This window comes from Excalfactoria chinensis, chromosome 8, assembly GCF_039878825.1.
Source record: "Excalfactoria chinensis isolate bCotChi1 chromosome 8, bCotChi1.hap2, whole genome shotgun sequence".
Classification (NCBI taxonomy): Eukaryota; Metazoa; Chordata; class Aves; order Galliformes; family Phasianidae; genus Excalfactoria; species Excalfactoria chinensis.
In genome coordinates, this window is record NC_092832.1 from 8,698,433 (window position 1) to 8,722,505 (window position 24,073).

Consider the following 24,073-nt stretch of genomic DNA (forward strand, 5'->3'; position numbering starts at 1 on the left):
CTGGAAAACCTAGTGCACATTTTGCAGATACTAATTTATAAATGCATATTATCTTGTTCAGAAGACAGATAATTCTCTATGCTCTTGCAGTTACACGTAAAGCAATGAAGCAAAATTCACTAAGCAACTGACAGATTTAATAGACCAGAAAGATGTCCTTAATAAGCAAAATCAGTTACATAATGAAGACACAGAATTAGTAATTTTCACAAGCACTATTTTCTCAAAGCTGAAATCACTATATGCCAGATCATTAAGAGGTGAATTTACAAGCTAGAAATTAGTGGTGTCCAGGTGAAGTTCCACAAAAATGTCACTAAACATCCAGAAATGCTGCATTCACATGTCAGAAAGAACACCACAGAATTACAGAATGGCTTAAGTTGGGAAGGATCTTAAGGACTACCTGGCTCCAAGCCCTACCCTGGGCAGGGATACCTCCCACTAGCCCAGGTCACCTACAGCCCCATCCATCCTGACCTTGAGTGACTCCAGGGAGGGGGCATCTGCACTTCCTCTGGGATACACCAGTGCCTCACCATGCTCATAGTGAAGAATTTGGTCCTAACATCTTATCTAAAACTCCCCTCTTTACTTTAAAACCATTACCCTTTGTCCTATCTCTACACTTCCTGAGTAAAGACTTCCTTCCCAGGCTTCTTTTAAGAAGCAATTATAACAGATAATTATATTAAGTGTAGAGAAGAAATTAAAGTTGCATACGAAAGCCAAAATAACTCCACAAAGCACATTTTAGTGCAACATATCAGAAACAAAAGGAAACTGTAAAAGCAAAAGGAGCTAGTGAAAGTCTCTGGACAACAGAATCAAGATACAGAAGGACATTTTATTCTGCTTGGTTTCTCTGTCTAAGGAACAACATGAACAGCATCAGCGATGCTAACACATTACTAGCTGGAAAGGGTGACATTTTCAATTTTCACTACAACAAAGAACAAAAGACATTCTTTTGCTCTGTATTTGGGAAAAAGCTGCTAAAGTATTCAACTGCATCATGGATAGCAGCTTACATTCCAGCTGTAACACAGAGAATGTTCAGCTGGGTGGGCAGGGAGTACTGCATGGGACTGGGGGAACCCAGCCAGCACTGTGCCTGCCATGCTATTGCTGTGTGCTGGAACTATGTCCCTGTGCATGGAGGGTGGCCAGCCAGTGCCAAGAGCTCACAGAGCAACCACAGGCAGGAGGGCATCACTTCCAAAACTTCACTCAGAGCAGGATTCTCAGGGCTCAATCTATTTTACTGACCAGCTGTAGGACAAAAAGAAGGTCTCAATGGCGCTTGCAAAGCCCTACACAAGGAAGAGAAATTCAATAAAAAGGTTTGAAAAATGAAGTATCTATAAGAGGAACAAAGAGGAGTAGCAGTGGTTGAGGCATGGTTGGCTTTCTCACTTAGAGAAGGAAGGCGATTCAGCATTGAGATAACTTGCAGCAGGCAGCCCGGCCCACAAGGGATGCTGGCCAGGGGCTGGAGCCAGGAGCCCACTGTGCAGCAGGAGCAGCCAACCCACAGCCAGATGGCTCCACTTACCGTTCAGCAAGCAGCAGGGAGGGAGCAGCCCGGTGAGGAACTGAGGTGTTCCTTCATTGATGGCAAATGATGGTGCCAATTATGTGATTTAGAGTCTGAGCATCCCAATTTCTTTTACATCTTTTTAAGTTGTTGCCACACACGTGCAGACATATGCTCAGAGAAACTGACAAAGTGCTAGGTTTACTGCCGAGGGGATCAATTTTCTCTTTGTGGACAGTAAAAGGGCTCCCTGAGTTTACATGGGCAAGACAAGGTGCTTACAGACATGCCACACACCACTTACCTGGCACTTCTGCTGGCACCCAGGGACACTGCATGGTGAGACCTGGAAGCAGGAGGAGCAGCTGAACTCAGAGTTCACTCTGGAGGGGGGGGGGGCAAGGCAGCCTGGGAAACACTGACGTATTGTCTTTCCATTACTGAAAATTACACTTTGTGAAATAGCATTAGATCATTTTAAGAGGTTTATGTAAGGACACTGAAAAACAAGCCCTTTTGCAAAACTGGCTTTTTTTAAACATCTCCCTATTTCCACTCTGCATCAAGATGTTAAAATCCAATACGCGGCAAACCCAGCACTCTCCGACAGAAGAGGCCAACCTCAGCTCGAGTTAAATCTTCCAGCTGTTCCCAGCTCCTTCTCTTCTCTCCATCAGACAGGCTCGTAGCCCTGCCTTAATTACTTGTTTAGGAAGGATGTGACATGTTCCAATTTAATACATTTAGCTCTTCTTAGAGCAAATGTAGAATTAAGCCTCAGTATGCACTTGACAGATCTCTTAGCAACTAGCGTGCAATCGGCCAACAATGGATGATTCACAGTTTTAGCAAGAGTGTGCAGAACTGCCTGCCAAAAATCTGAATAAACGCACATTGCTAGACACTATGGTAAAGTGTACCCTGATCTCTTTTAAACTATTATATCATAGAGGAAAGTTAAACAGCACACATTCCAGCAGCTCATCAGAGTCTGGAAATACAATTGAACTGTAGCATCCTGATTTTATGATAACTGATACTTTTCTGCAGTTATTTTCACTTAATTAGAATAATGGTACCTTTCAAAGAGAGCCGCTAAAGTCCATCTGTTCATGTAAATAGGAACTGCCATTTCCGTTCCCATTGCTCTGAAACAGGAAGAGAAGAGCCTTGAGGACACCAATTGGGTCATTTATTCCAGGTCCTGCTGCAGGGCTGACTGACCATCCTCTCACCTCCTTAAACTGCTACACAACCCCTTGGGAGCAGCACGAGGCGGACAGGGCGTACTGAGGCATGGCTATGTTTGCTTCACTGCCCACAAAAGCATGATGAGGATCAGGCCCACTTCCTGGTAAGGACTGCTGCTGCTATAAAAGCAAGGTTATTAGCATTTCTACAGCCAGATTTCTGCCTTTGCTGTACAGTTTCACTCCATGCCTCATACCTTGCTTTGCAAGAGTTTTCCTTGTGCACTCCACCTGGGCATCATAACACAGAAAAATAGACACAAACAAAGACTTTACAAAATCCTATCAAGAGCAAACAAAACAGGAGAAGTGCTGTTAGGATTACTTCCATGCCACAAGAGCATGGAACACATTGACCCTTTCCCTTTCTGCTCCAGCCACGATCAGTGAGTGAAGAAGACATTTCTACACCAGCCCTTGGCTTGGTCTGAGTGTGACAGTCCCTCCAGACAGACTCTGGCAGCAGCCCAGCAGCCTGCTTACTACCCACCTAGGGCCCTCACGCTGTAGGCGGCTGCCTCCAGCAGACCTCTTCCAGGTAAAGCAGATGTGCTTGGCGAAATAAGTGGCTTTCTTTGGCACAAGAGAGCAGAGCGCCCAGGCTGGTTGGCAGAACTCTAGAAGGAGAGCTGTGGTCAGGGGAAGGAATGTGAGCACACTGCTCCATGCTGCCTTAACAGTGGGGTAGTTGCAGGCTTCCGCCTGTGAGGCTGACAGCCCTGCAGAGCAAGGAAAAGGCAGCAGGGGGGTGCAGCAAAGCATTAGGGAGGTGCATTAAGCATAGAAGCACCACAGCTTCTGTGCGGATGAAAATAGGGCAGATTGAAGAGAGGAGCAGGTACAAAACAGAAAGGGCTTATAATTTTTTTGCTCCGTATCAAAGTTTCCCACTGCCTCTGAGCGAGGCAACACACTATAGAAAAATCAGAGTCCAGGAGGTTTTTCCATCTGCTTCCACAGGACTGGATCGCAGGGCTAAAAAGCAACACAAGCAGTGGGGCTGCAGGAGAGCCAGGCACTACGGCCAGGAGTGGCAGTGTGTGATCTCTGCCTGCACAGCCAGCATCATCATGTGCTCAACAGTGCACAGCTGCACCTGGAAACCAAGCACTGAGTTTGCCTGGAAGCAGGTGAATCTCTGCAGGAAGGGACACAGAGGGATGTAACTTTTCAACCTAGCAGGGCTGCAGCTGGGGAAGATGCGATGAAGCATGTCACTGACATGAGACCCCGTACTGCAGGAGGCAGCAGATCAGGACCGGTGCACTCTGCTCAGACCGTACAAAGGCAGTGGGTGATGGTACCATGAACCCACACCTTCCCCCAGATTTTCTACAGCTGTTGGAGCACTGCAAAGCCCGGACTGAGCTTGCATTCTTGCATGTTGTGATAATCAGCTGGGGTTCGGAAAATCCTTCGAAAAATCTAATGTCCTGGCAACTCTGCAAGGCTTCTGAAAAAATAACAGTTTAACATCTGGAACAAAAACACTCCAAGGAAGTCCAAGAGCAACACAGTGCAGAACATTTTCCCCCCATAGCTATGGCTGTACAGCACTTCCTTGTCCCCAGCTCGCTGAAACTGGAATGTTTGCAGCAAGATGCTGAAACATTTCATTGGAAGCCATGCAGGAAGGTGGAAAGATAAAGAGCTATTCATGTACTTGAACATTTTTTAATTTTCTGAGCTTTGTTTATTTTTCTTCCTGTCCCATGAATTTCCTCAGTCATTTAATGCATCTTAATCTTCATCAATATTTAACTCTGCAGCAGGAATACTGCATACCTTATGTTTTCCCATTTAACTTAAGAGTAGGGGGGGAGGTGCAGAATGGTCTATGAGAAGAAGAAAAACAGCCAGTTCTAAAGGAAACTGCCTTTCCTTTTTCCTCAAGATGTCCTGGAATGGAGTCAGGGAGAAGGATGAAAGAGAAAGGTGGGCAGCAAACACATGGTGCTGTTCAGAGCTCAGTGGTGTCGTGATTTAGGGCACTCTCCTTCCTGCCTTTGGGGGCCCACATTTCAACCTGGCTACACCAAGACTGGAAATCTTTCTCAGGGATGAACTCAGCCCTCAGCAGAAATTAGTGAGCAAAAGCTGTTCCCTGCAATAAGAATAATAATAAAACAGAAAATGCAGCATCATTCTCAATGAGCTAGTGGCTTTTATAAATTTTATAAGTAACTTATAACATAGTTACGTATTAAGCATATATTCATATACATACATACAAAACGCTTTCCTTTCAATTGAGGATATGCATGGTCAGCAAAACTTTGCGATCTAAGGGAAATCCCATCAATACTAGCATTTCCTGCATTAGCAACTTCACACCACCAGCAGCAAGGCAGGTCTGTCTGAAGGTGTCCCAAGCAGAGCAGAATTGTGTTAGCAGAGATGCTCTGCAGGATGCAGTACTGCACCCAAGGCACCAGCAGCAGATGAGTGATGACAATGGGACCCACGTGCTCACTGCTGCAAGCTAAAGGTAGCACAGAATATTGTACATTTGCATCCACCAGCAGTTCCAAGATCCTAAGGCCCCTGAAGAAGCTGTGTATGTCTTCAGCTCAGTCAGAGAAACCAGACAGAACTGCACTATACCTTGGACAACAGGAGTCAAATTAGATCTGAAATATACCTCATTCCAGTGCACTACTTGGAGGATTTATAACATGAGTCTCAGTACAATAAGCTTTCCTGCAAAGAGAACTCAGACTTCGTAAAGCACATGGGATTATTTCCAAGGAATGCTGCTAACATGACAGGACAGCAGAATCAGGCCTTGTAGTGCTTCCAGCTGTGAGTGCACTCAGATGCAAGCACTGGCACACAGTGCCCATGGTGCAGCTGCAGCCACCTTCAGGTCAAAGGTAGAGCCAGACAGACCCACCTAACAGTTCTCATGTACCAGTATACCACATAAACATGGAAAGGAAAGAGAGGAGCTCTGACAGAGTTCCTGGTGGAGAGTCTCAGATTGCAGGACCAAGATTTAATTACATCCCTCTTCCTGCTCACAGCGGAAATCTAGAGTGGCATCAACAAATACTGGACACATGGACAACAACTTTCAAGTGCTCTCACAGAAGTACTCAACTCCTCCTCCCCCCCACACCCCGCATGACACAGGGCTTCGTTATGCACCATGAGCACACATCTCTGCACGAAGGGAGTCTGGTCACATCTGAGAGCCAGCACCACGTAGAGTGCATCTCAGCCATAGAAGACCAAATGAGAGACACAGCTCACACTGGAGAAAGATCCACGCTCACTGCTTCATTGCTCTGCAAACAGAAAACTACCCAATGAAGCAAAAACAGAACAAAACTCAGACCAGAAATAAAGCAATTACTGACTTTCAGCAGGCTCCTAGCAGCTCCAAGCAGAGATGCTAGATTTTCTGATGGTTTATTTGTTCATTTAAGATAACCTCTTTCAATCAGAGCAAACATGATAAACAAGCACTTCAGAAAGAGTGCAAAAACACTTTTCAAATTTAGCCTGGAATGTTTTCTGGGCTCATGAGATTTGCCTCAAGACTTTATCTCCTCTCTTCCCACAAATACAAGCAAAATCCACCAAATCTATTCCCTTGTTTCAAGCAAAAGTAATAATAATAATAAAAATGTTTTAAAATAAATCAATACACAGCTCTCAATCTCTGTCATGAAACAGTAGTCAGAACTACAGCCTGGTCAGTTGGATGCTCCAGTGGCACTGCTGTGTGACATGAGGCAATCTCACAGAGATTATCCACCCTTGGGCTGACCACCACCAAGGGTCCCAGCACTAGAGTTTTTTGGGTGGTCTCTGAAAGTGTTTTCTTTAACGTAACTATGTGCAAACTGAGCCACTTTCTCCAGTGGATGTTCAGCAACAGAGTAAGTACATAAGGCATTTTATTTTTCAGCTTATTTCACTGTGACATTACATTCCATAGGAGGTAAGTAAAAGTTCCTTAATGCAATTTAATAGAAATGTCCACTCTGGACAACATTCAACAGCATCCAAACTATATCTGCTCATTTTAATCCTCCTGGATTTCTGAGAGTTTCCTCCAGCCCTGGACTGGAGGTATCTACTGCCATGGCTTGGTGCCGTCCATCCTTTCACAGAACCTTGACACCCTGTGGCAGATAAGACCAGCACTACCACCTCAGAGCTGATGTATTGCTTCACAGACCTTACCCACAGACACACCTTCCCTGTTCTGGACACCCCGAACACACAGCCCATTCTAGTCCCTTGTTATCCCTCTCATTTTCCCCCAGTATCGAACTGGGGTCTTGCCTGCCACATTTTCATTCCATATCATCCTACCCCATCTGCCATAGCTAAGCCCCCTCTTTTGGCAGCTGGCAGCCCAGGGGATACCTTTGCATTTTCACTGTTGGACTACATACAATATAATGAATCCTTAATTAAATGGGCTTGATGAGTAAAGTCATCCAAATTAGGCTTCATCAGCAAGACAAAACCCCATCTGTCTTTCCTAAAGGATATAAGGAAGCACAGTTTAAAATACCTGGAATCTAATTTTAACACAGCAGAACAAGTTAGCAAAATAAATTCATGAGGTAAGCGGGGGAATAGCTGAAAGAGGAAAAAAATAAAAATCTTTAAGATCTTAAGCAACTGGGCAAGTTTTAATCAATACAGGTTTTACAGAGACTCTGTCATATACGAGTTCTTTCAAACAATTCAACAGGCTCAGTGTAGCCAGCAGCAAGGCTGCAGCTGGTCTCACATAGGTTATCACTGTACATTCAGTGTATTAAAAGAAAAAGGTGCAAAAGCCTTAGAAAAGCACCTCCAGGAAGCTCACTGTAGCTTCATGGAAATGGAATAAATAAAGCACGCTTCCTCAGCACACCCTCAACATGCTTCTCACCTCTTCTGGATGAGAGCAATACCAGGAGCTTCTCCTGTTTAATCTGCAAGAGAGATTGCACTTGGTGCTGAATGACTCTTCACATTGACTTCAGTGGGAATAAACTACCCCGGATTTCAGGAGGAAAAAAAAAAAAAAAAGCACTAACAGAAAGTTAATGAGGTACAAACCGAGTTATGAATGGACCAAAGAAAAACTCTCCCAAAGCTACTTCCTGCCCTGCTGTGACAGAATGCATGCCTTTTAAGGCCTCCCTCTCACCCTTTTCCCTTCTTTCGGCAAGGCATTATTGTACCCCGAGACTTCCCCCATTTTTCTAATCAGTTTCCATTATGTCCTTTTCCTTTAAAGTTCCCCACTGTTACAGCTCCATCAGGAGCAATAATGCTGGAAACAGCAGCACAGACTGGATATGGCTTTTAAAACTGTCTTGAAACAGAGCCAAGGTGGAACAAGTCTGCTGAACAGGGGTTAATGCTCGGCTCCCTGCCTCCAGTGTGGGCATCTCTGCTTTTGCCCAGGCAGCTCTGCACAAGACAAAATGGAAAGTTTCAGAGTAGACTCTAGCTCAGGTTAAGGAAAAATTCCTAACCGGCAAGTTTAGGAAAGAGCGTTACAAACCAGGGGGCTGGGTTTGGCCTCCTTTAAACCATGGGGAGACCCCAAAGCACAACAAAGGCAGTCCAGCTCCAGCACAGGGAGCTTCCTTCTTGTCCTCCTTCACTAGAAGAAGGAATACAATGCAAGTTCGCTTTGTGTATTCATTCTGTTGCTTTTACATTCAACGTAAAGAAACCACTGCCTTCCCCCATGTACATACACCTTACTGTCTAATTATTTTACTCATCTTTAGATATTTCCCTTAGCTGCATCCCCATCTCACCACTTGCACTAGCAACAAGAACCAGGCCAGCCTTGGAGTTGGCTGGCAATCTCAAGAGACAGGCTCTCACAAGAATTTCCTGCTTCTGGTTCGGCCAGACATACTGCAACAACAGACACTCTCGTGGTATTTTGGCACTCCCATTCCTCCTTCAGGCCAAGACCCAGGAATGCAAGCAAAGAAAAGTTTTAATTTTTAGAATTTTAAAATAACTCAGCTCTTCTCTCTGCTGCAGTGTCTGTTGAGGTGGCTTCCACTGAGATGAGCTGAGTTGGAAGCTATGGTGCTGTATGTATCACCAGGAAATTTGCTTCCCAGAAAACACCTTGGTCAGACACCACCACAGTGGGATGTCTGGGCAGTTTAGTCCACAGACAGGACTGTTATGGAAAGAACAAATAACTCCGATTCTCCCAGCACAATGAAGTGGGTTTTCATGAGCCCTGTGGTGCATCCAATAAACACCTCAATCAAGATGAGCTAGTTGGTGAGAACTGTGTAGGTGCACCAAGCAAGACCTAGAGATCTTTCATGCACATTCCTAAAGTGCAACACACGAGGGAATGAAGAAGCCAGTTTTCAGATTTTTCAGACTCTCTGAATTACAGTGCAAGACTGCACTGCACTTGGACAAGGCTGTTTCTGTGCAACTAATGGCTCAGTAAATATTTCAAATACTTGCAGACTGTTACAGCCCACACCTGCACCTCAGGGAGCATCTTTCTAAGCATCTCTGCTGGGTCAATACAGTTCCCACCAACTGATCAGTTTCAGAAAAAGCCTTCCTGGAAATGCAGAACTCAGACCATGTAGAGATGCCCTCAGGAACATTTCCTCTCAGCATGTTATGCATCACCTTTCAGGACATCAGGACAGCTTAAGCACATGCCCATACCTCTGGCAAGAAAAAAGCCATGCTGGACATTGGAGAGGCTGCCTTTGTGAAGGGCACTCCCAGCACACTGGTGGCTTATGTTTTAGGGACTGGTTTAGAAACTGCAGCCAAAAATTCTCAATACAAGTTCCTAAAGCTGGGTTGGGCCTCTAAATCATGTTTAGGTTCAAAGCAAAGGGACCTGCCTTTCTGAGATGCTGTGCCTGGCCTTCCCATTCTGGGCTTTGGCTGGGGTCATAGAATGCTTTTCATGGCATGAACAGATATTCAGGCATGTTAAAACACTTTAAATAAAGACCATGCTGCTGATCTCATCTATGAGTTATCACCTACACTACTGCCTGTGTGGGGATGAAGGTAATGCTTGGCAGCACGCAGATGAGTTCTCCCTCTGAAGGAAAGGTGAGGTTTACAGCAGCAGCAACCCCCTCACCTGCAGTGCCTTCAGACTCTGGTGTAGTCCCCCAAAAGCTACATGACTGCATCTGTCCTCTGCTAGGTACAAAGGGACAAGCCTACAGGAAAACTGATTACAAAAGCAGACAACACACATGGGAGACACATCAGGTGCTTTATACATCAACAACAAAGAGATGGGCTTTTCCATCCCTGGAGAAACATAGAAAGCAAGACAAAAGACTAAATGTTCTTTAAAAGTATATGGTACACATGGATTAAGCTTGTCCATAAAACTCATTGCAGGATATATTAAATATTACTACACAGTATTATTATGCATGCAAGTTCTATTGCATTACTAACCACACTCACAAGCACTGCGTGCTCCAATTTAAAATCTCCTAGTGAACATCTAAGGCTAAGAAGTACTTTCAAGCTAAAACCATGTCATTTCATCAAATGCTACATTACATCAGACTTTCCACTACAGAAAAACATGACTATGAGATCAGCTTAGAGACATGGCAAGTAAGCAGACAAAGCAAGAAAGAGTTTAAGCATTTTGAGCTGATGGGAGCTACTACAGGCTTCATCTTAAGCACTGGCACCTTGCAGGAGGTAAGCCCTCCCTACTTACACACTTATGTTGCATAACAAGACAAGTCTTAATTTTTTTTAATTTTTTTTTAAAGCTCCTTGAATGTTAATATCACACATAGACAAGAAGTTGGGTTTGTTACCAGCACAGTACCTCACGTGAGACGATGTGGGTGAATTTGCTTTCAGGAATGCAAAACAGGGCACTATTTTTAGACAAGGACTTTGTATTTACACAATCTCAATGAGACCATACACACTGTTTTATTAACAGCTCTTTGTTTACATTCCATCCCTGAGCAATACAGATCCATTTCTTAAGGTGTTCTGCAAGTACTGATGGCCACTAGAAGGGCTTGCAGACATTTAAGAACTCCCATTAAGCTTCTGGTTGGGTGCAGCAATCTTGTAAAGATGGTAAGGCAAGTAGAATTAGGTTAAAATCAGAAGTCTGGTGCAGAATTACAAATAATGAATTTAGTCCTTTAAAAAAAAAAAAAATCAAAAAGAAATCAAGCATGGATAGAGCTCTCAAAAAACTGCTCAAAAGCAACTGTGCTGAGTCTCCCTTAAGTATAGAAAAATGAGAAAGATCAAGTCATGTCTAGGAAGTATCAAAGCCATAACAAGAAAGAGCAAGCCCAGAGAGGTAGAGGATGTGCTTATCCCAGATGGAAGCTGCTCACAGCTAGGGGAGCAGGACAGCCACAGGAGCACTTCCCCCAGTGGTACTGGGAACTCACTCTTAGAGCATGGATAGTAGCACTGTTCTTCTATTTTCCCTGGCATTTACTTTTGCTCCTCATCAGTCATCCTGCATAACTACAAAACAGTGTCATGGCAATCTGGACTGAAGGGAAGCTGCAGCTCCAGCTACTGGGTCAGACAAGCCCACCGCTAGCATGACTGCAGCCAATACAGACAACTCCAAAGCAGGAGATGCAGCTTGAATCCTCCCTCCCTACCCAGCAGGGTCAGGTTGCAAGCCACAAAACCCGGGGCTCATGCAGCATGTCTCTGAAGCCTGCCATGAAGGTCATGGGTTCACACCAGGTTTCTGCACAAAGGACTCACAACTGGGAAGACTTTCTGGACACGCGGCCACAGACAAATGTTTACTACCCATTGCCAGCCGCATCACTTCTAGTCCTGCTCCTGTTAAAAGCACTTCACAGTTGGCACTGGAGACACTGTGATGCACACCAGGCCTGATGGTCTGCTGTCAGAAAGGGCTTTCAGGCTGCTTGTGGCCTTATCTCAGATAACAAGACCGATGCTACTCCTGGCAGTCTGCCACTCATCAGACCCACCTGAAAATGCCTGCTGTGTGCAGATAAAAGATCAGCAGCTCTGTTTTGCAGACTTTTAGGGATTTGATTAGCTGTGAAGCAGGGGTGTAGGGGCAGAAAAGAACAGCACCTCTTCCAAAAGGCTCCTTGTGCTTTGAAAACAAACAAAAAAAAAACAACACAAAAAAACACAAAAAAACCCAAATAACTGTTTTTACCACCAGTACTGGTATTTTCAGGCTCAGTCTACACCAGGCTATTCAGGAAAGCCAGCCCTTAATCTCCACAGTCAAAACTGGCAGATTATCAATGGCCATCAGCTTCCCTGTGACAATGTCAACCTCAGGGGCTGCGAGAGGCTGCCCTTCCCACAACACCTTTCTGCCAAACCTCCTCAAGGACACACTCTTCCACAGCACTAAGCCTGGCTCTCAATACATCAAACCTCTGTATGCCAAGTATTCATTGCTAGGCCTTTCTAAGAATCATTTTGCAAAGCTTGGATGGCAATATGTTTTCACAGCTGATGTGGAAAAGCTAGAAACAACATTTCCCAATGAGAAATCTGTGTTACAAAGTGTGCTCTGTTTCTTAGGGTTAATCTGACTTGCTAGAGGGAGGAAAAAAAAATCTTTCATACTGTTGGCATAAAATATCTCTGCTTTTCTTAATAATGGAGTTGTTCCATTTTCTAGTTTCTGTGCTAGGATTGATATATGGAAGCAGAAAAAAAAAAATTAACATCTGACCTCAGAGCATCCATTTGTGGTGCTACAATGGCCCACCTATGCCACCTGACACCCTAATTAAGCCTGAATGAAGGTTTCTACAGTCTAGCAGAGCAGAAACACTGGCAAGATGTTCACAACACAGAAGAGCCTCCCCAAGTGCAGCTCTTGGACCACTCACGACCTTCAGGATCACAGTGAGTGACTCATTATGAGGCTGCTAAAGAGCTATCAGTATTACAGCTTATTCATAATACATCAGCTGCTTAAGTGGGTCACAGAGACCTGGATATCCAAGTAGCCCGACTCCAACAGCAGTCAGTGCTGGCAGCTTAAGGAAAGAATAACAAAGGAGGACAAGTATAGAGTGATTTTGTCTTGGTATAATTTTGCCTTGCTTATTGTAAGAGGCAGCGTACACATTTCCAAAGCCAGATATTGCATCTGGATCAAAGTGCTGAACAGCTATTGAAGGATCTCTTTTGTAAACTTGCACCCAGCTGCACTTTTGGACCCCACAACATCCTGGCAATGAAACTGACAGCTCAGTTGTGCACTGCATGACAAAATACTTCCTTCTGCTGGAGCCTGCTGCCTGGGTATTTCTCTGAATGTCATCAAGTCCTGTACTATCATTCCCATTTCATTTTTGCTGTACCATTTGCAATACAAAGCTCTTCTATTTCTCCCCTCCTCTTGCCTAAAATAGATTTTCCAGACAAAGGCATTTATTTAATTAGCCTTACCTTCGCACAACCCTGAACTGCATCAAGATCTTCTTGCCCCCATATCACCCATACCTTTTCTGCTTACGCTGTTTTTCCAAGATAGGCAGCTAGAATTTCAAACAGCATTCCAGGTCCAGGTGAATAATTAATCTAAAATCCATTTAAAAATAAAACAACAAGACTTTGAGTAATACTGCATGTATACACTTTTTAAAAAGGCTTTGGCAGTGCTCATCTAAGAAGGAATGTTCCAGCAGTACCCTGTAGTCAAGGAAATCTGGAAGAGTAGTTCTCCAATTCATATCTTTCTCCATCAGAAATTAGTACTTTGTACTTGCCTCCCAACAACACTGCTCACTTCAGCTCTGCCTACCACACTTTGTGAGCATAGGCACTAGTATTTGCATTAGAGACTTAAAGAGCCAGGAACTAGCATTAAACCTCAAGGAAGCCTAGAAGCTAGCAGCAGCCACAGATTCACTTCTCTGTGCAATCATCACTGGAAGAACATGAAATGCATGCCTGAGAGCCATCATCCTTACCATTTCAGTCACAGAGATATCTCTTGTTCAGACAGCTGGGTAGGTGAAACTCTCCAAATCACTTGAATTATCTGGAAAATGATATCCTGTAGGACTACTAAATGTCTCTCACCTTTACAAACAGGCAAATGTTTAGCAGTAAATTCCAGACTATAAAGTACACTTAAATGAAACAACAAAACAGCTTGCTATTTCTGGACATGCCAAAGCCTGGCTCCATCTATAAACCATTGACTTTTCCAGTTAACTGATCACATGGGTTTGCATGGAGATGACCACCTCCATAACTTCTGGACTGCAACACAAAGGACACCAACCACACAGCAGCGAAGAGAAGGAGGTATACATAGGACTCCTGGTCAGGGAGATCAGTCTGTTAGGCATGGGAGGAAAAAAAGACAGCTCTCATGTTACACTTCTTTCCAGAGGAGAAAAGACAAATCCAGAAAAATATCACAACACTGCTATTAACAACCAGTGTGGGTCAGGTCTTGTTTCAGCTCACTATGGTGGCCATCTGGGGCTGAGCTGAGAAAGAGGATTTGATCTTGCCAGAGAACTTCAGCTGGCATTCAGAGACAGATGTAAAGAGCCAGCTCCTTTACTATTAACACATGCAACCCTTCCAGAAACAAATTATCACAATTATTTTTTGAAGACAGTGCCAAGCATTGACTTTTACTGAAGTGAAAATGAATTCTGCAAGTCTCAATCAAGCTATTTTTGATGTATGTGTCTGTTTTTGCTGTTGACTCAAGGTAACAAAAGTAAAAGAACAGCTAACTTGTTTGTGATCAGTTGCCTTGGATGAACACAAGACCCGAGTTGGGTACATATCAGCCATAAAACACCACATTTGTTTTATTTGTTTTCTTTAAAGGAAATACTAATACTACTACAAAAGAAGTAGCAAGAAAAGACGTCACCTGGTGCTGTGGTCTTATCCTCACCCCAGAATCAAGGCTGACCAGTGCTCAGTGCTGGCCAGATCACAGACCAACAGACCGAAGCTTTCTCACAGCATAGAACTTGACTAAATAGAGATGTGCCTCTGTACATAAATACAACACTTAACCAATTAATGATCAGAAGTTGCCAGCCATAATAATCACTCATAATAGGAGCACACACTCTGCAGGCACTAACACATGCAAACCTTCCAAAAGCAATTACTGTAACACAGAAATTGCTGTGCTCTGGGATAGCTTCTGGGCAATGAAGATTCTTGCTTTGTACAGGTGACTCATGTTTTACATCAGACATCTAAAAACCCAGTCTGTATTTCTGATCCAGCACTACTCACCAGGAGACTTATGACAAAGACAACAAATCCTCTGAAAACTGAACAACACAGGAGAACTGACAACATGCCCTTAGACTAATTTGTACCACTAAGCTCACTGGATACTCCATATGAGTGGAATAGCAAGTGCAAGCCACATCTGCAGCCAAGATTGAGTGCCACACCAAGTGTCCAGAATCAGTTAAATAAAAAAATAAAAAAGCAATAATGGAACAGTAATAATATCTGTAGAAATTAAGATGTGCTTATTTCAATTAAAAATGTCAGTGTTTAGACCAGTCGTGCTCACTGATGTGCTGTGTGCTCCAGGGAGCTCACCAAGAAGGACAACTGGAAGCACTGAGTTGTTTGTTTTTCAAAAGGGCAGCTCAATTTGTTATTCCCAAAATCCCACTTGACCAAACCAGAGCTTCTTACCTTTGCCACATGGATGCTGCTACATCAGCAGTAAGTATATTTTGCAATTGGCCAAAAGTTTCTATACTTTATCAAAATGACAGGCATCTACCTGAATTGCAGGCCAGGCACTTCACACATTACCAGCAAACAGGAACTGAATTTGCAAAAGGCAGATCATGAGAGGCAGACATGGAGATCTGCACTCTTTCCTGTGTGTGTGTCCTGGCACAGTGCTACTGGGGTAGCCCAGGAAGCCCGGCCAGGGAACTCACTCTAAGTAGCACAGCATCTCAGCAGACAGCAGCAGAGCCCCTGTGCAGCAGCTCCCCTACACGCTTCATCACTCTCAGGAGGCGCTGGCACATCCTCCCAAGAGTAAGAGAGCACTGCAGCTTCCATATGAATGCCCTCCTTTGCAGGGTGTGTGGGATGCTGTGGGACTGCAGGGAGAACAAGACTGAAAAACACATCAAGCAGCTTACACTGGGGATAGCATGAACCTGCCTTTAAACCCCCAAAGCAGAACTCCAGTGGTGACTGTGGTTAAACTAGTTTTTATGATGCTTTAAGTGAAGTGGTTGCCAAAGAGAAAGATTTAGCTTCAATTTGACAGTCTGGTCAGAATTCTCTTGGGGAAGCAGCGAGGTAGCTCCAAGCCATCTGTCTAAGTCAGAACAGCAGAAAAGGCGCTTTTCATTCTTCTAAGGAAATGCTTAAGGTTATTCGGAACCTTTAAGCACTTAGCATTCGCACTGAACCATGAGCTCACCAAGGACTATTTATCACAGCCAGAGGAGCAGTGATTAAGAAAGGTACAAAAGCTGACATCAGGCTTGCAAAATAATAATAGGTGTCCAGAGGAGATTAAAAACAGGCACTTAAAGGCCAAATTATTTTGAATCTTTTGGTCAGCACTTTAGTTATTGCTGAGATGTAGCAATTTAATAACGAAGTCTAAATGCTGCCTCTGTTAGAAAAGCATGAAAGTCAAGTTACTCCTAGACCATCCTGCGAGACTGTTTTACCGTTCTATAGATAGAAACCAATTATAATGAATACGGTCCAGTTATATTGATTTGACTAGAAGCTGCTTCCTAATATTTTCATTAAATCTGTGATCACAGTAGCAAAATTGAATATGAAAGAATGTAGTTCTTGGCATGGATCATTTGCCCAGTGTCAGCCCTATTAATATAGGGTCAGAGCTACATCAGCAGTGAACTCTGTGACCAAGGCAGAATCTTCCCAAACCATAAGGCAATGCTCCAACCACAAAGCAGATGGAAGGGTAGGGCCACAGAAACATTTCAACCTTGTTTTGAAGTAGACTGCTTAAAGAGGCTGAAATACTCCTATCACACATCTACTGCGACTTCAATTATATATGCCCCTGACATTGGTCTATCCAATACCATCAAAATATTTGGCTTTCCCCTCCCCTCCCCCCCCCCCCAACTTGCTTCAAGTACTATTAAAGAGGAGCTTTTAATATTGATTAAGACAAAACTTCTCTACTGGTTACTTTTCAATTAAGGTACATGCTAACACCAAGATACTGACATGAAAGCTAATAAAACATCCTGAAGAAAGCACTGATATAAATTCTGATGCAAGCCACATGGTTGCTTTCCATGCATCATGACAAGCAGCAGAAAGCTGCACCGGCCCCAGCACACCTGTCCAAGTGACATATTCTTTGAGGAAGATCATTACACTTGGTCCTATCAATTATTTACTCTCAACATTCTCCATACAATATCTCTACAGAAAACTAAAACCTAGGTATCCAGCAAAACCTACATTTGACTGGGACTTCTCCATTTGTTTTCAGTACACCTAAAAATAGCTGTGACAACCAAAGACAGCATCTCTTACACTTTCACTGTGGTTTTGAAGTTAGAATGAGAATGTGGTGAAAAGAAGAGGCCATAAGACCATGTGCAAAATAGGAAAGATATTCAAGTAAAAACAGTCTGAAGAGAAGGATGCTGAACACCATTTCTAATTTTCTTTTGGCATCTTTCACATAAGGTTTCTAATAACGTTTACTCTCCACCTGGCTTAAGCACCAAGCAATGGCAGAGAGGCACTCCTGAGGTGCCAACCAAACTTTCCAGGCAGAACACCAAAGTTAATCAGTAACATCACAGGTTAGGTACAATAAAAGCATGCAAAGGGGTCAGAGCAAATGAACAAGACCTCCAGCATATGTTATGATAATTCACAGAACTATGAATTATTTAAATATTTTGTTTACCTCTTTCCTTTCTAGTGATCAGAAAGCACTAATCCTCCATGGAAGTAAGACAGGCCTTTGCCAGTTGCGCAGAGAAATGCTGCTTTAAATGATTAGTCAGCAGATACAGGTTCTCATGCACTAGCACGTATTATAAAATAAATCCCCCGTAGCCTAATTAAGTTCAGGAGCTAGCAGAGCCTTGAATCCACTTCTCCTGAGCTAAGCTTTTCTATTAACAATTATTCTACAGAGGAGATGCCTATCATTTAGCAACAGCAATGTAATCTCACCTGCCCGAGTGATACGTAACTCCTTACCCCTGACAGCTTTTTCTACCTGGCTGCTTCTCTGCAGGCTTCCTGTTTTCTTAGAGGCCTCAGCCACCTGGGCTGAGAACCACTCCTGCCAGCACCAGCATTCAAGCTCCAGGACCAAAGCCCTGCCACTCAGCAGGCTGACATAGGAAGAACCCAGAGATGCTCAAGGGGCAACCAGGAGGCTCTTCCAATGCTTGCTGAGACGACAGCACTTGATAAACATATTCAACTGCTACTCATACTGTTCTCCCTCCTCCCATGCTACAGCAGTGCTGCTTCACAGGTCATCCCCAGAGAGTATTCTGAGGAAAAAAAAAAAGAGGCTCTTGGGTGAGCATTTCCCTTCTTGACCACCAATGGAGGAATTGCTCACCACGATCATTTCTGCAGCAGCTACACTTCCTTGCCTATGCAGCGGCTGAAAAGAAGCCATGTTATTGGGGATCTATTCTGCTGAGCTTTTGGATTTCCATCTGCCTGCATAAGCACAGAAATGGTGCAAGTGTTGTTTGTGCTACCCCAAGCACATTAAGACAACTTAAACAGTAAGTGCAATGTGCTGATCAGGGATCATCTACACATCTAACTCTGGTGCATTCAGAAGGTGACACAAAGAACTTAGACCAGCAGAACAAACAATTGAGAACACACTGCCTGGACAAAAGGTGCTGGAACTTGATCACAATGTTTTCATTAGAGTTACTCAACTCAAACATCAAGCGTGTTGGTGGCTGCACACAGCTAAACAAAACACTGGCTTATCCACATTAGCCATCCATCTCTGGCCTACTTCAAGAGCTTTTATCTTTTTACTAAATCCTAAACTCCCCAGAAACTATGAATTTTAAAATAAGTTTAGAAGTTGATGGCACAGAAACATAATGCTGTGAAATAAGCCCCTGCTTCTTGCGAACAAATCATGAAATGCATGACCAACTTTTCTACTTAACAAAAAAAATACATATATATACTGGGTTGTTTCCCAGTACTCACTGAACATGACCAAGTTGAATTGAACTCTTTTTTTTTTCCTACCCTACAATAACTTGGAGCAAGAATAAACAGCCGCAGAGACTGCTTGATTTTTTTCCAAGCAGACAACCAGTGAAGAATCCAGCCGTGCTGGAGGGGTAACCTATAGTGTATCTGTAAAGCACAGAAGCTCAGTCAGAGCTATTAAAGATGCTATGGAAATTTTCCTGCTACAGACAGCGTTACAGTAATTTGATGACAAGCCTTCTTAGAAAGAAGTTTAGTCAGTGAACGAACAAGCTGCAATGGTTCTTAAATACTGCATTATGGTTTTTGGCAACATGAAATGGGTGAGGATGGAGACAGCGCGGCTCAGTTCACACATCTGGCAGGCAGCTTATCAGGAGGCATTATATGCCTGAAACAGAACTGCTCCAGCTGCATATTCAGCCAGGCTTCTGTCTTTTGGATGCACTATAAGTGTCCCCACATCCTTCATCATTGCTCTGATCAGGCTACAGAGCCTGACCTACCACATGCCTGGTGGCAAGCTGCCTGGACACAAGCCACTGAAGCAGCAGGGTAGCCTGGAGCCCATGCAGGTAAAAGAAGGGACAAGCAAGCCCTCCCTGGCTGCAGCACCAGCTGGAGCAGCTCTCCTACACTGTGGGAGGTTCAGGGCAGGAACATGTACTCAACGGACAAGCTTCATATTAACTGGGTTAAGCCAAGCATGCGTCAGCCACTCTCTTGAAGTATTCATGGGTTATGATTGTGTTACATAAAAAGAATAAGAAACTGCTCTTTGAGAAACTGGTACTGTATGTTGATTCCAACCATCCCCCTCCCCTCTGACAGCCAGTGACAGTGCAAGTGACAAGGCACTAAAGCAGCCCTATGCACACACACACACACCAGGCTGGCCAAGCCAGATGGGTTAGCAGTAGAGTCCTCCAGAAGCAGCATGAAGAAATCAGTTTCATGAGGCTGTGTCCTTACAATTCCCTATAAGTGGATCAATCACACCAGAGGCCAATCTACTCTCAAAGCAGGACCAGCTATTGGAACAGACCATGCTTCTCTGGGCTTTATTCAGTCAGCTCTTGAAAGCCTTCATAGATGGTAGCAGAGCAGCTTTTCCAGGCCCTCATTCTACTGCTTGGCAGTCCCCACTGCAAAAAAAAAAAAAGCCTTCTCACTATCCTATTAAACCTTCATGCTTCAATTTACACTCACTGTCCCATCATCCTTCCACACACAATGAAACACCATGTCTCTGTTCTTGATAACCCATGTAGATACTGGGGGGTTGCCCTTAAGCCTCCTGAACTACCTTTTCTCCAAGTAGAGCAGGTCTAGTTGCCTCAGGCTGTGCTTCAGCCCCTGAGCAGCTTTCCAGTGAGTGTGCTCTGTTGGTCCATCTCTTACACTAAGAAGAGGAACCAAAATGGGACACAGCCTATCAATGCTGTCTAACAAGTGCAGAGTAGAACACTTTCCTCAGCCTACTGATTCTGCTCATTGCTACAGCCTGGGATGCTGTAGGCCATCTCTACCACAGGGGCACATACTGCAGGCTCACATTCAGCCTGCTGCCCAATAGACCCACTGTATTTCTCTGCAGTCCTCAACATGTGTATCAGCCAGGCCTTCCCTCAGCAGTAGGGAAGCTCCAGATCTGCATGGCATGCTGCTGCCCGCCATCTTCTCCCCATCTCTCCATAAAGCACTGCTGTAGTTGTGCTGCTCCCTGGAGAACAAACTGTTATAAATAATTTAGTCACATGTTCAGACAAGCACTACACTGCATTGTTAGTTTTAAGAGGATGCTTGTTCAATTTTTTATTTTCTTTCCCTTTAACTCACAGAAAGCTCATGGGAATGATCGCACCATCATTCAAGAAAACTAATAAGGTTCAAATTATGCTTCAAAGCTTTTTCTTTTGATTTATGACTGTGCCTGGCCAAGTCACCCATGGAAAGAAATAAATCCGCTCCACTGTATCTAGTATAAATCTACTATGTTCAAGCTTTATTTCATATCACATCTGAAATGCTACTTCATGAAAGTAGTTAGCGCTATCAATAAGGAATCTTGTAGCAGCCCCAGCAGGGATGGGCCAAGCAAACTAAAAAAAACCCACCAAACCCAACAAAACAAACAACAAACAAGAACAGAAGCAGAATAGATTTTCTGTTACTCTCAAACTGACAATAAACTGTAATGCAATGATAAACTGTTAACATATGCATCCCCTGCAGCACAATCCTTTTAATTTTTTTGTGGATGCTGGAGGAATAACATCTAATTATGATTTAAAAGAATTTAACATATCTAGAATTACATAGTAACAAAAAAAGTCATGATCTGATCTTTAAGAAAGGAAAAAACCCACAAACTGTTTTACAACACCAATAACTACATCAGATAAAACTGATGTGTGGCTGAGCGTGTTCCTGTTAACCCCAGGAGACAGCTAATGCTACCAAGCACTCACATTCAATAGTGCTTCACTCAAGGGCCCTGCAGCCTTCTCCTTCTCTCAGGCACTACACTCTCCTCACCCCCCCTCACCTGCCCCCACCATTAATCCTGCAGCCTTGAGTTGTCTTTGTCCACTACCTCTGCTGGACCAGAACAGACAGTGACATTGAAGGGAGAAGAAAACAACTTGATTCCCTGTATACAGGTGTACCCTACACCACTTTATTCCTTGTAATATATATTTAATTTCCTTACACCACCTCAAACAACAAACAGCAAAGTTGCAGTCACTAGCCCATTCAGTTCTGCTGTCCTATCTTGTCTCTTTGTATTCCCTCTGTGTCGGCAGAATGTGAGTGGACAAAGAAATGCTGCCTCTTGCATTCTGCTGATGCTCTGGTTGCACGTGTTCCACCTCCCGCCATCTGCATAACATAACCCAGCACCCCTTACTGCCCAAAATGCTTATGGGCTGTCAAACACACCCAGGCAGAGCCAACACCACTCCACAGGGACACTTCTGAGTTAGTAGAGGGAGCAGTCAATAATAGAGAGGTTTCTCCTGTAGACTCTCACAGTAGACATCAGTGACTCACAGCAAAGGACCTGCACAAGCCCCCTTGGGCCTTGACAGCTCCTGGAAGCAGCACATGGCATGCACACTTGGCTCTAGTGCTGTTCCCTTTAAGAGCATCCAGGTGTGTTTGAAGCAGGAGATACACATGTATGCACAGGGAAGAGCACATGTGCAAGAGCTGTACAATATCTCAGACTCACTGCTGGACAAAATTCAGGTTAACTTTATTACTAGAATTACTAGGGTATTACATCAAAAAGACTCAGAGCCATACAGACCATTACACACTTCACTGTGGCCCAGGGAAGCCTCCCTTCAGCCCCAGGCATGCCAGTGGGTGGCTGTGTATCACAAAACCAAAGCAGTGGCATCCCAGGAACAAGCATGGAGACAGACAAAGAGAGTCACCCCAAAACCTGCCAGCAGGGAAGCAAGAAGTCAGCACAACAGTCCTGCAGCCTAGAAGTGGGAGAGCTGCTTGACTCTCTTCTCTGCTCCTCCAGGAAATGGATGGGTGGCACTTCACTGCCTGCCAGACCACCTTCTGGGTGGGCAGAATGCAAAGTCCTGAGCACACCCGAGCCAGGCTGAGCAGCTGCGCCCGCTCAGCACGCGGGGCCCACGCAGGGGCTGCAGGCACGCGGTCCAGCGCAGGGGAGCAGATCCCCGGGCAGGGCACGGGTGAGGCCCTCGGGCACCTGTAGCACCGCCCGCAGCCCAGCGCGCCACGAAGATGAGCTCGGGGCCGAACGGAGCGGCGGCACCGCCACACCCCCACACGGCTTCGCGGTGACCCACGCGGCCGCGAAGGGCCGAGATGAGTCACGGCTCGCACAGGGGCGGCGCGGCTCTGACCACGGCCGCGCTCCGCGCACCTGCGGGCCGAAGCGTCCGGGGGAGGGCGAGGCTGGGAGGAGCCCCGCGGTGCCGCCCCAGCAGGGACGGGCGGACCCCACCGCACCCCGGCAGGGCTCGGGCGCCCGCAGCGCACCGCGACCGCACCGTACCTCCTTCCTGCGGCTGGGCGCGCCCGGGCGGGTGAGCAGCGCCGTCTCCTCGCAGACTACGGCCGCGTCCTCCACGAAGACGCAGTCGGGGAGGCTCTCGTCGGCCGGCAGCTCCAGCACCTGCAGCCCCAGCTTGCCCCGCAGCACGCCCACGTACAGCTGATGCTCCCGCTCCGCGCGAGCGAAGTCCACCTCGGGGCCCGCCGTGCTGCGCAGCGCCTGCCGACACAGCGACTCGGGCAGAGCCCGCACCACGGCGTGCGTACAGCGCCCGAAGGCGGTGGGGCCGCCGCCCAGCCCGGCCATGACTGCGCGGGGACGCGTGAGGATCCGAGCGACCCGGCTCCGCGCGGCTGCCACCACCGCCGGCCCCGGCAGCTGATAAAGCGCCGCCCGCGGCCCGGCCGCGCCCCATTGGCTCCCCACCAGGCATATTTCCACGGGGCCGCAGCCAAGCGCGCTCCCATTGGCTGGCGGAGGCGGCCGGGCCGCGCCATTGGCCGCCCCCCGAGGGGCGCCGCTTACCTGGGCGGTGGGCGGTGGCGCCGCGACCCTCGCAGCCTTGAGCGGGCTGCGCCAGGATTCGGTCGGCGGACCTCTGGGGTTCGGTGCGAGCCGAAGCTCCGTCCCGGGCGTCGTCGCCGGGTGGGGTGCTGGGGCTGCTCCGGTTCCGCAGCGTTGGGGCTCGGGGTGCCACATGCCCGGCCCCGGCCTCACCGCATCGACGGGCGGTCATCGACTTTCGAAGGCTCCGTGTGCCTCGTGACGCCGCCTGCGCGGGTGCCTCGCTGGGGCCGGGAGGCGACGGCTGCGGGCCGTTTGCCGTAGGGACCTGGGGGTCGCTCTCCCGCTGAAGGAGCCGGCCTCAGAGCTGTAGCCACTGTGTTACGCTCGTCGGCCCATCTGCCGACACTGTGGGCAGCTCCCGGCATGTGGGAGGTGGTGGGAGAGAGTTCCAGCTGTCCCCGAAGCGGTATGTGGTCATTCTGGTTATCAGCCTGAAGGCCACGATGTATTTTTCCTTAGTATTCC

General features: G+C 45.9%; 1 protein-coding gene across 1 annotated transcript in view; it reads right to left on the reverse strand.

The window, feature by feature from the left end:
• Positions 1-23,427, reverse strand: part of DDAH1 (dimethylarginine dimethylaminohydrolase 1) — a 46,028-nt gene extending 22,601 nt beyond the window's left edge. The window contains exon 1 of the mRNA XM_072343175.1: positions 23,042-23,427. Coding sequence (XP_072199276.1) covers positions 23,042-23,347 — 306 coding nt within the window. The 5' untranslated portion in view covers positions 23,348-23,427. The remainder of the gene's footprint in view (positions 1-23,041) is intronic.
• Positions 23,428-24,073: the final 646 nt, after the last annotated feature.